At 44.0% G+C, this 14,853-nt stretch overlaps 2 protein-coding genes across 4 annotated transcripts in view; both read right to left on the minus strand.

Moving 5' to 3' along the window:
- The window catches only part of bves (blood vessel epicardial substance), an 11,760-nt gene extending 4,501 nt beyond the window's left edge, over positions 1-7,259 (minus strand). For 2 of the 3 annotated variants that reach the window (XM_062537789.1, XM_062537791.1), the window contains exons 1-7: positions 7,144-7,259; positions 6,176-6,431; positions 5,162-5,286; positions 1,761-1,948; positions 1,203-1,311; positions 649-816; positions 92-233 (exon numbers count right to left, since the gene is read on the minus strand). In XM_062537789.1, coding sequence (XP_062393773.1) covers positions 92-233; positions 649-816; positions 1,203-1,311; positions 1,761-1,948; positions 5,162-5,286; positions 6,176-6,404 — 961 coding nt within the window. In that variant the 5' untranslated portion in view covers positions 6,405-6,431; positions 7,144-7,259. The remainder of the gene's footprint in view (positions 1-91; positions 234-648; positions 817-1,202; positions 1,312-1,760; positions 1,949-5,161; positions 5,287-6,175; positions 6,432-7,143) is intronic. The other variant, XM_062537790.1, reaches the window with a different exon arrangement.
- A 230-nt stretch (positions 7,260-7,489) lies between these two features.
- Positions 7,490-9,627, minus strand: popdc3 (popeye domain containing 3). The gene is made up of 3 exons (XM_062537792.1): positions 8,920-9,627; positions 8,710-8,818; positions 7,490-8,628 (listed from the first exon to the last, which is right to left on the minus strand). The coding sequence occupies exons 1-3, from the start codon at positions 9,405-9,407 to the stop codon at positions 8,332-8,334; spliced, it is 894 nt and encodes a 297-aa protein (XP_062393776.1). The 5' UTR covers positions 9,408-9,627; the 3' UTR covers positions 7,490-8,331.
- Between the last annotated feature and the right edge of the window lie 5,226 nt (positions 9,628-14,853).

Consider the following 14,853-nt stretch of genomic DNA (forward strand, 5'->3'; position numbering starts at 1 on the left):
ACTGAGGAGGTGAGATTGTGGGGACTAAGGGGGACTGGTGTCTAGCAGGAGTGAGGAGGTGAGGAGGTGAGGAGGTGAGAGTGAGACTCACGCAGTGAGGAGCCGGCGGAGCCTCCTCTCAGGATCTGGTGCAGGACGTCATCGGTGTCCCCCGTGCTGGCCATGCTGTTCCTCACCTGCGTCATGGACAGCTGGGAGCACAGGCTCGGCTGCCGGTCCATCTTCTTCACCGCCTGCCAATCAATCATCATCATCATCATCATCATCATCATCCTCATCATCATCATCATCAATATTGTGATCATGGTCATGATAACCACCACAATCATCATTATCATCATCATCATCATCGCCATCATCATCATCATCATCATCATCATCATCATCATCATCATCATCAGTATCATGATCATAACCATGATTAATCCACATCATCATCATCATCATCATCCATATCTTCTTCTTCTTCTTCTTCTTCTTCTTCTTCTTCTTCTTCTTCTTGATCAGTCTTGCACTTTCATCCGCTTTCCACAGTCATTATCATCATTATCATAATAAAGTCATCAGTGTATTTGTCAATGGAGAACACAAAATCATATTTGATGGCAATTAACTTTTCTGGTCGTTTAGTAAAATGGTCAGACCTACCTTGTCACTAAGTGTGGGGTCATTCAGTGAGTAGAGTTTGTTTGTAATGTCCTTGCCAATAAGGTATCTGAACACCTCGTTCAGGAAGGAGTCGGACTCGAGGAAATAAGTGAGCCTCTCTCTCGACCAGCACAGGAACTTGCAATTCTCCTCAGCCATAATGGTCACCTGTAGACCAACAGCACGGATGAAAATGATAGCAAAAGTGGAAATATTAGCAGAGCTATCTTCGCTCTTCTTTTTCTCGTAGCAGTTGTGTATGAGGTTTAGCGGTGTAACTGCACAAAACAAGGACATTCAGATTTCCATTCTAATATTCAGACTCACAATTAAAATCGCTTAGAATCAGAATCAGAATCAGAATCAGAATCAGAATCAGAATCTACTTTATTGGCCAAGTTTGCATAAACAAACAAGGCATTTGACTCCGGCTAACTTTAGACAGATACAGTAGATTAGCATTATTCCCCACAGTAGAGTAAAAAGCCCCATTAAAACAACACTAATAGGACAGGAGGAGTGTGCAGCACTCAGTTGGTGTTCTCTGTGGTTACCTGGAACCGCTCTCCTCTGTGCATCTGGGTTGACCGGAACTCAGGGGAGTCGATGAAGGCATTGGTGTAGATGTTGTGGAGGAAATGACCACGGTAGGTCACCTTCATTCTGTCTCCGACACACACACACACACACACACACAGACACACACACACACACATACACACACAGTCAAATATACAAACATGCATACGTACAAACACAAATACAGACAGACAGACACACAGACACAAAAATACAGATAATGACACACACATACATTTAAACTAGATCTATAGAAGCTTATCCACTGTAGATTTCACATATTATGCACAAAATGTACTGTATATTCGATATACTGTTATTGTTGTTTGTTATTATTAAATACTTAGCCTATAGCATCTAGGTGAAATGTGACGAGTTCTATTTGACGAGTTGCTAAAACAAAACACATCTCAGACACACTCGCTGACTACGTGCGAGAAGAAAACCCACTGCACAGTGAACACGCAGTAGTGACGCAGATGCCTGACGTAATCATCTGGTGAACTGACAGATGTAATTAACAACCCACGTACTTTCCCTTGAGGAGGATGCTGAGGCGTTCGTCCACGGACGTCTTGTCCTCGGCAGCGTACACCTGGCCCTTCTTCAGGGTCTGGATGGTGCAGAACTGACCCGTCAGCCTCTGGAACAGAGCCTCCCGAACGTGCAGCGGCTCGAACATGCGCTTGTACACGGGCCTCAGCTCCCTGTCAATCTTAATCTGGGAAGAAGCAGAGAAGAGCTGCATGAACACTCTCTCTCTCTCTCTTTGGCAGCTGCTGGAGGGGGAATGGCTGCTCTAAGTAAGCAGGCAAGTTCTGCTGAGAGTTGAGATGATGTGAACAATACAAGTGGAAATGGCAGCTTCTGTCTGAGAATGCACTTAGAAATACAGACAAATACATATTACAGCTCTTGTGTTAAAGATTTAGTTGACAAGTCTTGAGGAAAGAACTAAGCAGCCATTCCCTGTGCGATTGCATTAGGGCCATTTTCATAGAGTATAGCCTCAAAAGAGGGAGACGTCGGCGGCAAAACAGCCTCAGTGCTGACACAGAATAATTTCAGAGTAGTGTAGGCTTGCACTGCATTAGATACAGTCGGGCTGCATGATTTGGAGAAAATATCTAATTGTGTTTTTTTTCTGAGATATATTGCGTTTGTCGTTTGATTTGTGATATCATTTTTGAACGTTTTTGAAAGCTTCAGTTTACTATTCCAAATTTCACTCTGAGTTAGACCACTTCTGATTGGTGAGAACTCCTTAAATGAGCTTCACATTTTGTCACAGGATGACATGAATGTAAAAATCATAGATGGAACAAGATTAACCACTGAGACAGAGTTGCAAGCTGCCCGATTAATTGCAGACTTAGCAATTAGCTAAGTGCATTTGTTCAGTGCCTGTACAGTGTTGGACTGTGATGGAGTCTAACTCTCCGTTTGACTAAAACCTGTTCACTCTGTCTGAGTATTCCCCTGATGGTAGAGCAGTGTGCACAAGGTGAAGCCAACAGGGAGCAACATTCTGCACACAGAGAAACTACTGGTCCCATTCTATCATTCTGCTAAGCACCACACTATAGACAGTCACCTATAGCTGCTGGATGGCATCTTAAAATTCTTCTCGCCAAGTCTAAATTTGGGCCGAGTCACAGCCCTGTCTGCGCCTCTGAGGACGAGCTGTTGTCTCTTAACAAGGGGAGGCTTGCGTAACAGGGACACTGAGAGGGGGGTGGAATAAAAGGTCCTCTTTTACTGGGGTAGACGGTCCTGTTTAACATCCAGCTCTGAGTCTGACCCAAAATCCATTGATAGCTGAGGCAGCCTCCATGCAAGTATTTCTCTGATTGCTCAGAGGAGTTTTTCACACAGTGAACACAGTGAGGCTGTATAGTCCAGGATGTCTGAATACCACCTTTTATGGTCTGGTTTGGAAGGTCACGGTGTCATTTTATGTCATGGTTTGAATTAGAATGAGAGAAGGTGTTTTTTCCTTTCCTTTTTTTTATCAAACATTTCCAGCACAAAATGCGTCTACTGTCAGTTGGTCTACAGAGAGGGCAGCAGCCATCACTACAAGGGTCCTGGACAACATAATAAATGAGAGCAGGTATAGTTGATTTCAACCTAATGTCATCCTAGTCATTTTTTGGAACCGGAAACATGCAAGATGCATTTATCCTAAAATAGGCTAGTCATTGTATGACTAGAAATAATATTATTTCTATCCAATTAAATGTTCTACCTTCTGCACTAAGAAAGCCTAGTTGGAAAACAATGGGTATGGCACACTCCAATGTTGGATATGGCACACTACAATGTTAGATCTCTAAGCAATACCTCCTTTGTTATCAATGAGCTCATCTCTGAACATAAACTTGACTGTTTTGTTATTGACTGAAACTTGGTTAAATAGTAACAGCCCCACAGTCCTCATTGAGACATCACCCCAATGCTATAGTTTTGAACAAGAATGGGAAAAAGCTCTATATTTGCTGATGCCCTAAATTGCAATAGAAATATAATAATAATAATTGAAACATCTCTCTTTGTGAATTCTGCTCCTTTGAACATCAAGCTTACTCCTGAAATCCCAACCTCCTGCAGTACTTTTAATGCCATTGGTATCCTAAAGAAACACTCAGGAAAGAAGTAATGCAACTTAAACCCTTTTTGCCATTGCAAACAACTCCCTGCTCTCTGGTTCTTTCCCTCAGACACTGAAAACGGCTGTTGTGAAGGCCCTCCTGAAGAAAAATAGCATTTGAGTGCTGCATTCAATACAGTAGACACACTGGCTGCCTGCTGGTCCTTTTACTTGTGTTCAAATCGCTCAGTGGGCTATAGCGCCTGACTACCTGTCAGGCATGCTGTCACTGTGCACTCTCCACCGAGACCACTCAGGTCCTCTGATGCAGGTCTCCTAGTCATTCCCAAGTTGAGAACAAAGACATCTGGGGAGGTATAGCATTTAGTGTCTATGGTCCCTGCCTCTGGAACCCACTACCACAGGAACTTATACATGTCAATCTGTTAATGTTTTCGAGAGAAATCTCAAGACATATCTCATTCTCCTGCCCTCTTAACCCCTTGTTATTTCAATTACTGATTTGAGCTCATTACCAAGAAAATTAGCTCATATGATTTTATTGATATGGTTCCATGTAAGAATGCTTAAAGAGGAATAATGCAGGATTGGCGATTTCATCTCTGGTTTCGGTTTCGTTTTTCGTTTTCGCTCGTTTTATGCTTGCATATTTCTCTGCAGAGCTTCCCCGACAGCTTTAGCGTGTATATTTATACATATATAGGCTATATATAAATATATAAATTGCAAGCGTGGTTCTTCTTGTTCCTTTCGCGTCTTTGACTTCCAGATGTAAACAGCAAACGATCGTTTATCAGAAAGTTGCAAGGTTGTAATAGCGGAGAGGGACACTAGGGGCGGGAGGAAATGTGACTGTTTTCGATAAAACTGGTCAGTCAAGCAAAACAACGATTTCTAAGCGATTTTATGACTATGAAAAAGTTGCATAGGGTCTCTTTAAGCTGCGCATGTATATAGGCTATGAGTGTATTCTGTGTATGTATATATGAGTGTAGGTAGGCTATATTACTTTGGTATGGTATGTTACGTCCATGAGAGTGTGTGTGTGTGTGTGTGTGTGTGTGTTGCACTACAACACTGACATTGAATGAGATCCCATCACTGTGGAGCACCTTGTATTGCAACCTTGCACGAAAGGTTCTATACAAAATGAATTATTGATTGATTAAGTTTGATTGATTAGACATCACTAGATTCCTAGTTCATCTTCAGAGCTAACCTGGCGGCAGCCACACTCTGAACAGGAGGGACAGACAGAGAAGAGAGACAAGCACACTGAACAGGAGGGACAGAGAGAGAAGAGAGACTATAGCACTAACTCACAGGTCTGCGTTTGTACATGAGGAAGAAGAAATGCATGAAGTTGACCACGAGGAAGACTATGTTCCAGCCCACAATGTCCAAGGTGCATCGGTAGAGCGTTGCCCAGGCGATGAAGAAACTACACCCTGAGGAGCGGAAGGGATGCAAGCAGAGATGATAAACGTCAGATTGATATTCAGCACCCCGCCAGCATCATCCTCCTGCCTTAATGGGATCTAATTAATTAATTCATCAGTTCCAGCTCATTCAGAGCAAAGAACGAGCACAGGGGGTCAAACTCTAGTCTGAACAGCACATTTTGAAATAAAGGATGTAATTGATCGTTCAGTTTTTCCTACACTGTGCTGTACAGTGAATTGAGTAACAATATATGCAACAACTACATCAATGTTTCATTGGCCCAAAGTCATGGGCTATGAGTCATGATTCAGGTTATGTGAACAGTAATTCAGTGTGTGTGTGTGTGTGTGTGTGTGTGTGTGTGTGTGTGTGTGTGTGTGTGTGTGTGTGGTGTGTGGTGTGTGGTGTGTGTGTGTGTGTGTGTGTGTGTGTGTGTGTGTGTGTGTGTGTGTGTCACACTGCAACACACTTATCATTTCTGTGTTCACATTATACATTTAGATTAAACTGCTTCTTTTTTTCTGTTTAGTTAATTTGTGCTTAATTCACATAACAGCAGGTTATTGCCAGGTACATCCTTATATGGATGTAGGCTACACTACATGACATTATTGTACATCTTGTGTGTGAGAAATGTCTCCAAGTAAGCTAGGAAATATGAATTTCCATTTTTGTATGCTTATCTTCTAAAGTTGCATCTTCACCTACTAACTGTAATGTTCACTCCAGACATATCAGTGTAGTGTAATTTGTTAAAGTTCCCTTGTCTGTACTTGGAGGAAGCAAAAGATTGCGGGTGTCTCCCACCAAGCTGTCAACAGATCAAGTTGGCACCATGATCATGAGCAAATTAACACACAAGCCGATACCCGACAGGGGGCAGCACACACGTACCTCCCATAAACAGAAGTCTCAGGAAAATCATGTGAAGTCCAAATGTAGTCGGGATGACCAGACCTGCGAGTAGACACAGGTTTCCCAGGTGGAACAGCAGGTGATGGGCCTCCTCCCATTGCTGACACGACGTTGTGTTGGACTGGGATGCGTCTAACTGTGGCACATCCGAAAACAACGGAGCCAAGGTTGTGTAGAAGTCGGTGGTGAAGTCTGGTGTGGTCGACATCCTGTACTGCACTCGCCAGGTAGGCTGCTGGAAAGAAAATCGGCAGTGGTTGGGAGAAGCCAACGGCGAATTGTGAGTTTGAAGCAGTTGGAGTAACTTGCCGGCCCCGTCAGAGTATCGAGTTCACGGAATGACTCAACACCATGAGCTATGGCTGGTGCGCACCTAATAATGATAGATATAGCTTTTCATAATGTTAGTGACAACGGCATTGGCTACTGAATAATTTATTAGACTTGGTTTAAACATTTCAGATACACGTTATAGCATTCTCCACACAGAACCATGTGATACGGCGTTACATTCACAATGCAATTACCTGCCCTGCCTACCCTGCACTGAGTGCAACAATCAATAGCCTACCCTGCACCGACTGGATTAATTGTACGAATAAAGTTTGAGATTGAGTCTGAGTGATGCCATTCTCATTGATTCACTTTGAAACAGAAAACGTAGAAAACAGAAAGGTGCAAAACTATTGTAGGTCTATGAGGTGTGATGTCATAAATAGACTGACATTAGGCTAGTAGCCTGTCTTATCACATTTCGTAGCCTAGGCTACTCTGCTATCAATAGCCAAAGTGTATTTAGGTCTGTACTGTAGCAGACTGTTGTAGTAGTAAACATAATGAAGTGTGTTTACATGCGAAAAGAATCGGATAGCAGAAGGCGTACGAATAAAACGCTTAGTATCGCAACGTCGTAACTTAAGTTTAAACAGAGTGTGAAGGTAACTTACCGCACCAATACCGTGAGAAGTCGATGGAAATTCCGCGTATGCTTGTCGTGATTTGGGGGGCAAGAAAAACAATGGTCGCCTATCGTGTAGCTATAAATGTAAGTCAGGGAGAGCTGGGGAACTGCACAGTGTGAGTAGCGCATTCCATGGAGCTGACAGGCATTGACTAAAATGGGCAAGGAGCGAGGGGGACAGCGGTCAACACCGTCTCTCCTTTGCGCGCATGCAATGACAGGTCCTACCACTAGATTGCGCAAAATTACCTAAAAGTAAACCACGGAAACGAACTCGCTTTGCGCCACATAAAAAAAAACGTGAAAGGAAAATGCACACTTTCATAGGCTTTACTGTGTTTCTTTATTACAGTTGTACACTTTGTTGACATCTTGTTGACACCCCCCTCCTCCCCACAACACGTTTGGCATTCCAGTGAAGCTTCGCCTACTTTTGCATTTACAATAGCAACCTACACTTGTTCTTGTCTGTCAAAACCATAGACTGTATAAAATAAATAACAGACCAGACATGCACTCAGTACATTGTTGAGCACGTTGGACATCTGGATGGTTTATTCGTTTAGATTTTCGAATCCGACAAAATCTGGTGGTCACTCTGGATGCCCCTGTCCACAGCATGTAGTCTGGGGTGCCGTCTTTTACTTCCTCGTTTGGCACCTGTCTGTCTCCAATTGTTGTCGGAATTGTGTGCGCTGTCGGATCAGCACCGCGGCCAGCGACGCAGAGGCGAGGCCACCCTCGTCACCACAGCCGGACGGAAGTCACCTGGTAGCCCCTTGCCAACTATTAGCTGTTGAGTGCTCGAATAAGACCATGCTTTGTGGAGAGGTGGTATCTCTACAACAAACAATGTGATACAATGACATGCATAATCCTGAATATATCCGCTTGGCTGTTTTAAGGCTGCGGTCTTTGGCACAGGTGTGGTGAGAACATCAGACTACTGTACTTGTCACATCAACAATATCATAATATATGCCAACAGGGTAGTAGGGCTTTGTCCAGCAGCCTTATTTTGTGTTCGACTGAAGTAACACTTGTGCCCTTTGTTTTGAACAGATTATGCCGGTGCGGTACGGTTTTTACAATGGCATTTGGCGCAATCAAGACAATGCAGTGTGCAATACAATCTCATCAAAACAAGAAAAGTAGAACTGTCCTCTGTGGAGGATCACGGGACACTTTCATTGGGCATGGTTCCTCCACTCTTCTCCGGGACTTGGGCCGGTGCATCTGTCTTTTCTAATTCGGGCACGGGCACGTGACAGAAACTTGGTAACCGGAGATCATATCGGAACCCGTGGCTGTCGAATGCTTTATCGTTAAGCGAGTAGAGCTTGTCTGCTATATCATTCCGAACAAGCAGAGCAAAGATCTTCGCTATGTACCGATGCTTGGCAAAGAGGAGATACAGTTTCTTCCGTCTCCAGGCCACATACTTGCAGCAGTTGTCAGCTCGCAGCGTCACCTAAAACCATAAATAAAGTTTGTTCTGCGTTACCAGTGGACGTGCGTTAACACACAGGTTTATCTGTACAATTTAACCTACCTGAAACACTCCCTCCTCGGAAGGTCTGAGGGAATCCCACTCGGGTGAATCAAGGAACTGGAAGGGGTAGATGTAGTGCAGGAACTCTCCGTTTACCGTCACCCGAATCCTGGAAAAGATTCATGGTTACATGATATCATATCTGTTACTAAACATACCACGCTGCGTCGTGGACTAAGACTGAAATAGATGTCTGGATTGGATACGCACCTGCCAGACAACAGAACGGATAGTTTGTCGATGGCAGTTTTACCTTCCATTGCGAAATAATGGTCCTTTTCAATAGTATGAATATCCCCTTCACAACAAGATACGATTTTACCATACTGAGTGAGCGACACGCCCAGTTTCTTGAACATAAAGTGGTACAAATCCTGAAATTCGTTGTCGAACGTGACACTCCGGAGGCGATACGAAACATGCACAACTTGAGCCACGGACACTACAAACAGTGCAAAAGTCCAGGAGAAGGTGTCCGTCGTGCAGGCGTCCGACCATGCCCAGATTGTGGAGCAAAAGAATCCAATCGACAGGAAGGTGAACATATACAACAATCCATAGAAACCGCTCCCTCCCATGAAAGCCAGAAATAATAAAATGTGGGCCAGATGAAATGTGGATCCTTCTGGATTTTCTCTCCATTTAGAACACACGGTCCAAGTCAAGTTACTCTGGCCATCATGCATAGACGACTCCATGATGATTCACTTTGTAATCAGTCGGAAGCTATAGAAGAATTATAAAAAATAGTTCTTAAATGTTTTCACATAGTTCGTCAAAATGTCAGTGAACGGATTAAAAGAAACCCCTTGAAGAGCACTTATATCCCACCTAAAAAGGTACGAACTGTCCGTTTTGATTCTTATCTACTCTTGGGATCAGATATGTTGGTTGGCGAGCGCGTCCTCAAGGTCCCAGTGTCCGACCACACACGTGTGACAGTCAGAGAAAACCCCTACCCTATCACCGATTCCAGGGACACATGAAAGATACGAGTTCATCAGACGTGTCCGGTGTGGTTACTCCAGAAAGATTGCGAGACACTGCGCCTCTCATCACGGATAAATCAGGCACAGTAGTCAGAAGCTATCCCACCGTACTGCAAATAGGAGACAGGATATGGCATATGAAATGATAATACAGGAAACGCTTGAAGTGCTTAAATGTCTTATTACTGATATTAATAAATTATCTTCCATTTCACAGTTTGATAACACACAACACACGCAAGATAATGATTAAGCTCTTGGCCCTTCTAGGTTAAAATTGGAGTGGTTTATAGTGGTTTCGCACCCTTTCTGACTGTGACACTTGCACCAGAGGCCTCGGCCACTGATGACTAACCCTGACAATTTGTGGATGACGCACGGACATGGAGTGCTTGTAAGAGAAACCGTTAAAGCTTTTAGAGCTGTCAGAGCTAAGGGTGCAGAGTCTCATGTGCTCCCCTAAAGGTGTCAAGGTGAGAGGAAAGAACAGACAGACTCAGAGGCTGTAATGAAGAAAAACAACATTAGCAGTGGAGGTAAAAAAGGGGTAGCATGTGATTCACACCTCCACCTGTTTCCTCCTCAGGAGGACATGACTGAGTGCCTGCGTGTCCTCTAGCAGAGAGTGGTGGTCCATGCTGGTCCAAAATAGCAGACACATGTAGCCCCCTGACACATGTACCTGCCAGGTGAAGGTGACTTTGACACACTGAAGGGACTCTGGGAGCACTACACCGGAGTGAGAGATTGAGGACAAATGTTTCCACACTTGCCTTGGGGGTCCAGCACAGAGCCAGAAAGCGTGAAAATAAGATCCACATTCTCATGCATTGTGCTGCTTTCTTTTTTTTCCCAGTAGCCAGTTCCCAGTTTTTTGGTAGACTGGTGACTTGCATCATTGTTGCAAGACAGGCTGTCAGTCTTTATCCTGCAGGCACCATGTAAAGAGGAGCTGTGTAAAATAAATCAAAGCAGATCTGAGGAGGTGAACCACTGGTACCCTGTCTCTCTTCACATGAATCCACAGAAGACATTGGACACGCTCCAGGGGAACATAGGTTTCTCTAGCACATCTTCATAAACAAAGCACTGAAGATGATCTCCTCTCCAGCACTGAATTGTCTTTTCATTAAAAAGCTTATAATTTAGCCATTTGTGTAGCTCTCTTATACATCGTTCAGATGTTCTGCTAGAATCTTTTACTTCCTGAAATAATTCCATTGAAGTCAAAGGGTTCCTGTGACTCTGTGCTGAATATGCCATTGGTTCCAGGGAGAACTTTGGAATGTTCTATGAGGAGAATGACCTGATCCTTTTATGTACAAACATGAATCATAATCCTTGGCTAAGTCACGACATTTAGACACAACTATGTCCTCAAATTACTTGGGAAAGTTTGTTGATGAAGTACAGTGCAAAGACTATGACTGTACTATTTATGCCAGGGCTGCTGGAAATCCAACCGCTAAATATAGAGCTGGGTCTGTAGAAGTCATTGCCGTTTGTGTGTTAACAAAATCCAATCATATGTCAGCAGTAAGGAGATGTAGAGATCATCTGTGCAACCTAGTTACATATTTTCTTTGATTTATCCTTGTATAATACATTCAGTAAAGGTCCAAGGCTTATTAAATCTGGTCCTCTGTTACCAGTATTGAACCATATTGTGTGTGTGTGTGTGTGTGTGTGTGTGTGTGTGTGTGTCAGGAGGGTGCAGAGATGCCCCTTTGCCAGATGGGAAACCGTCTCCCTCATTAATCTAAGTCTTGTGTTTGGGGGTCGCAGATGTCCTTTGGAGCGAGGACATCCTGAAAGCTTCAAAACAGAAGGAGTAAAAAGGAAGAGCTCATCTCCATGGACACCCACATACTAGGGTCCTAGGTTCTGATATGATTTAGGTCTAGCAACTGACCGTTAGGAAACATAAAACATTGTTCTTGTTTAGTTGTAATTTACATATAGGATGACCAACCCCGTTTAAGGAATTCCTGACTGTTGAATATAATGGTGTGTAACACACTGTCTCGAGTATACTGTACAGTAGTGAAGTTCACCCACATCAACAAAAACAATTAACAGACTGTAATTGGACGTGCAGCTTTAAACCATGCTATTCATTATTATGGGTATCTGAAATTTTTCCCAACAGATGCGCCAACAGTTTCATGTGAAGTGGCTTTATAATCTCATGTGTGATTAAAGAGGATCGAAGCCTCACGGTGCCTACAACAACTACGAGCTAGCACTTCATCATCAACTCCTCACCACACACACCTGCTCCTACCGCAGTGTATGGTCTCTCTCCTTAAGGGGAACCAAGGGAGGGTGTCAATGATGTCTCTGATTAAAGACAACCTGAGTGGGTGGAGAGAGAATCGTTGTCACTGGCTGTTCCCCTCGTTCCTTGCGTGTATGGTGGAGATGCCCTCATATCCAGGAGAATACTGATGAGGGCAGCCTCTGGAGCCCTACACACTGCTGCACTCTCACTGACAGAGGCAGCTGCAGCCTGTTCAGGGGGAGTTGGGGACAGGCAGGGACTAGGGGAGCAAGGGACTGAATGTGCGTGTGTGTGTGTTTTATAGACGGGTGGGATGAGGAACTGAGTGTGCGTGTGTTTTATAAATGTGTGGGATGAGGGACTGAGTGTGTGTGTGTGTGTGTGTGTTATAGACGGGTTGGGACCAGGGACTGAGTGTTCGTGTGTGTGTGTGTGTGTGTGTGTGTTGTAGACAGAACCATTGGTTTGATTCTGAGTATGAGTGATCTGGGTCTTGCTGAAACCACAGGGATACAAAGCATCATTTTAAAAGTGGGCTATATCTCTGTGGTGGATATAAACTTACATAGTAGTATATTGTGCCCTCTGATGACAATGATGGAGTGCTACAAGGGTGGGTTGTAGTGTTTTAACTGCACCATAACACAGGCAGGTTTAGGTCTTTTTGACACAATTAGGACAGTAGACTGAATTATGCTAATGTATGGAGTACGAGTATATTATTCGTCTCAAAGGAACTACACAGTTCCCGTTGTCTCAAAAAAAGCCTGGAATATTATAAAGGACACCCACCATCCCGGTCACTCCCTGTTTGAACTGTTGCCTTCAGGCAGACAATACAGATCAATTAACACAAGGACAAATAGACTCAAATACAGTTTTTTTTATTTTTTTTTATCCAAGCGCAATAACCACCCTCAATACTGCAAAGGAATAAGGTGTAACAATGGAATCTGTTGTGAAATGGATCCGTGCAATGACAGAAAGTATGCTTGTATGTAGATGTACTGTATGTTCATACTGTTTTTATGTAATGACTGTGTGTGTTTATGTATATTGCTATTGTTATTTATGTTTTTATTTATTTATTGTTATTATTATTATTTTTTTATAGACTCATGAATGACTGACAAACAATGAAGACCTATCCTATTCTATTCTGTGTGTGAGTGCAAGGGGCTCCAGTTCCACCATTCATTGGCTGTCTGGCACACCATTCATTCTAAGACTGTCCAGACTCAAAGGCCAGGCAGACTAAGCATGGCACACATACTCATTCAAAGGGTCCGCTGACTGACAGCTTATGATCTCCAGCAGACAGACTAGTTTTATGAGGAATTTCTATTCAAGCCACTGAAAATGTGAGGCCCAAAAAGAGCTCATCAGAAAAAGAAAAGAAATAAAATCAGCATGCATGCATGTGAGCGACTCGGAGACACGTTTTTGCTGCTCAAAAAAATGGCACAAGAGACTGTGAGGGGAGTGTGGGAGCTCCACACGTACATTTCACAAGATCAGATAATGAGAATATCAACCATCCATACCTACCATCAGCATTCCAAATGGTCACCTGTGTGTGTGTGTGTGTGTGTGTGTGTGTGTGTGCGCCACAGGCAAGGGCCAGAGTGGTAGACAGCTCTGCAGGCAGGGGCACAGGGGAAATGATGGTCTGGCCATGTGCCAGAGTGACCTTTCCTTATCTCTCCGCCTGCCTGGGGAATGGACACAGAAAGCAGGACAGGTCCCATGCCCACGCCACACACATAACGAGAGACGACGAGACGGATCTATGTGAGAGACTTGGAGACACGTTTTTGCTGCTCAGATGTCTAGGTTTTTTTCATCTTTCTTCTCCTGGGATAATATGGTGTGCAGACCACATTAAAGTCAAGGCACCTTGTGAGTGTAGGCTACCCATATTAATGCTTTCTCGGGCTTCAGAAACAACCTGAAGAGCCTCCTTATGATCACAAGGGCTCCCATTGTGTGGGATTATCAGCCTTTTAAATATCTGTCGCCAGGCAGAGAGAGCAAAGACTCCGCTCTTCTGCAGCCTCTCCATGCTTATGCCCCCGCCTTCAAGTGGGACACAGATCACACCTCACACCTCCGTCCACGCCGCACACACACACTGATCTCAGACTCTCACTTCAGTCGAGCCGATGACGAACGCTTTAATGAAGCAGAGGAGAATCAAAGACACAAACACACATAGACACACACACAGACACACACACAGAGAGACACACACACAGAGACACAGAGAGACAGACACACACACACACACACACACACACACACACACACACACACACACACACACACACACACACACACACACACACACACACACACACACACACACACACACACACACACACACACACACACACACACACACACACACACACACACACACACACACACACATCCAGATTGTTCAGTGGGTTTAGTCACAGTCACTGTTTCAATCAAGAGTGCGGGGGAGCAGAGTGAGGTCAGTCATCACGTGTGGCTCAGGCAGTCCTCATCCCGCTATACTCAGCTATATTTCAACAGGCATATATATATGGGGATCAAGACCACAGCCCTTTATGCACTGACGCAGGGGCCGATGCACGAGCCACGGCACACATATGCACGACAGCTCTGGCTGAACACACGCTGATTCAATTCATTCGTTCCTAAACACTCAAGTCAGAGAAAATATCAGACAGCTAATGAAAACATGCATGCAATTCCTTCTATTACATAACATGTATTCAATTATTTTGATAACGCAAGATGTTCCTCAGTGTACCGAGATGTCTCCTGTCCTGCAATAGCATATTGTGCCACCTTGTGGCCAAAGTTCAAATCTACATTTCACTTTCA

Source organism: Sardina pilchardus, chromosome 6, assembly GCF_963854185.1.
Source record: "Sardina pilchardus chromosome 6, fSarPil1.1, whole genome shotgun sequence".
In the NCBI taxonomy this organism is placed as follows: Eukaryota; Metazoa; Chordata; class Actinopteri; order Clupeiformes; family Clupeidae; genus Sardina; species Sardina pilchardus.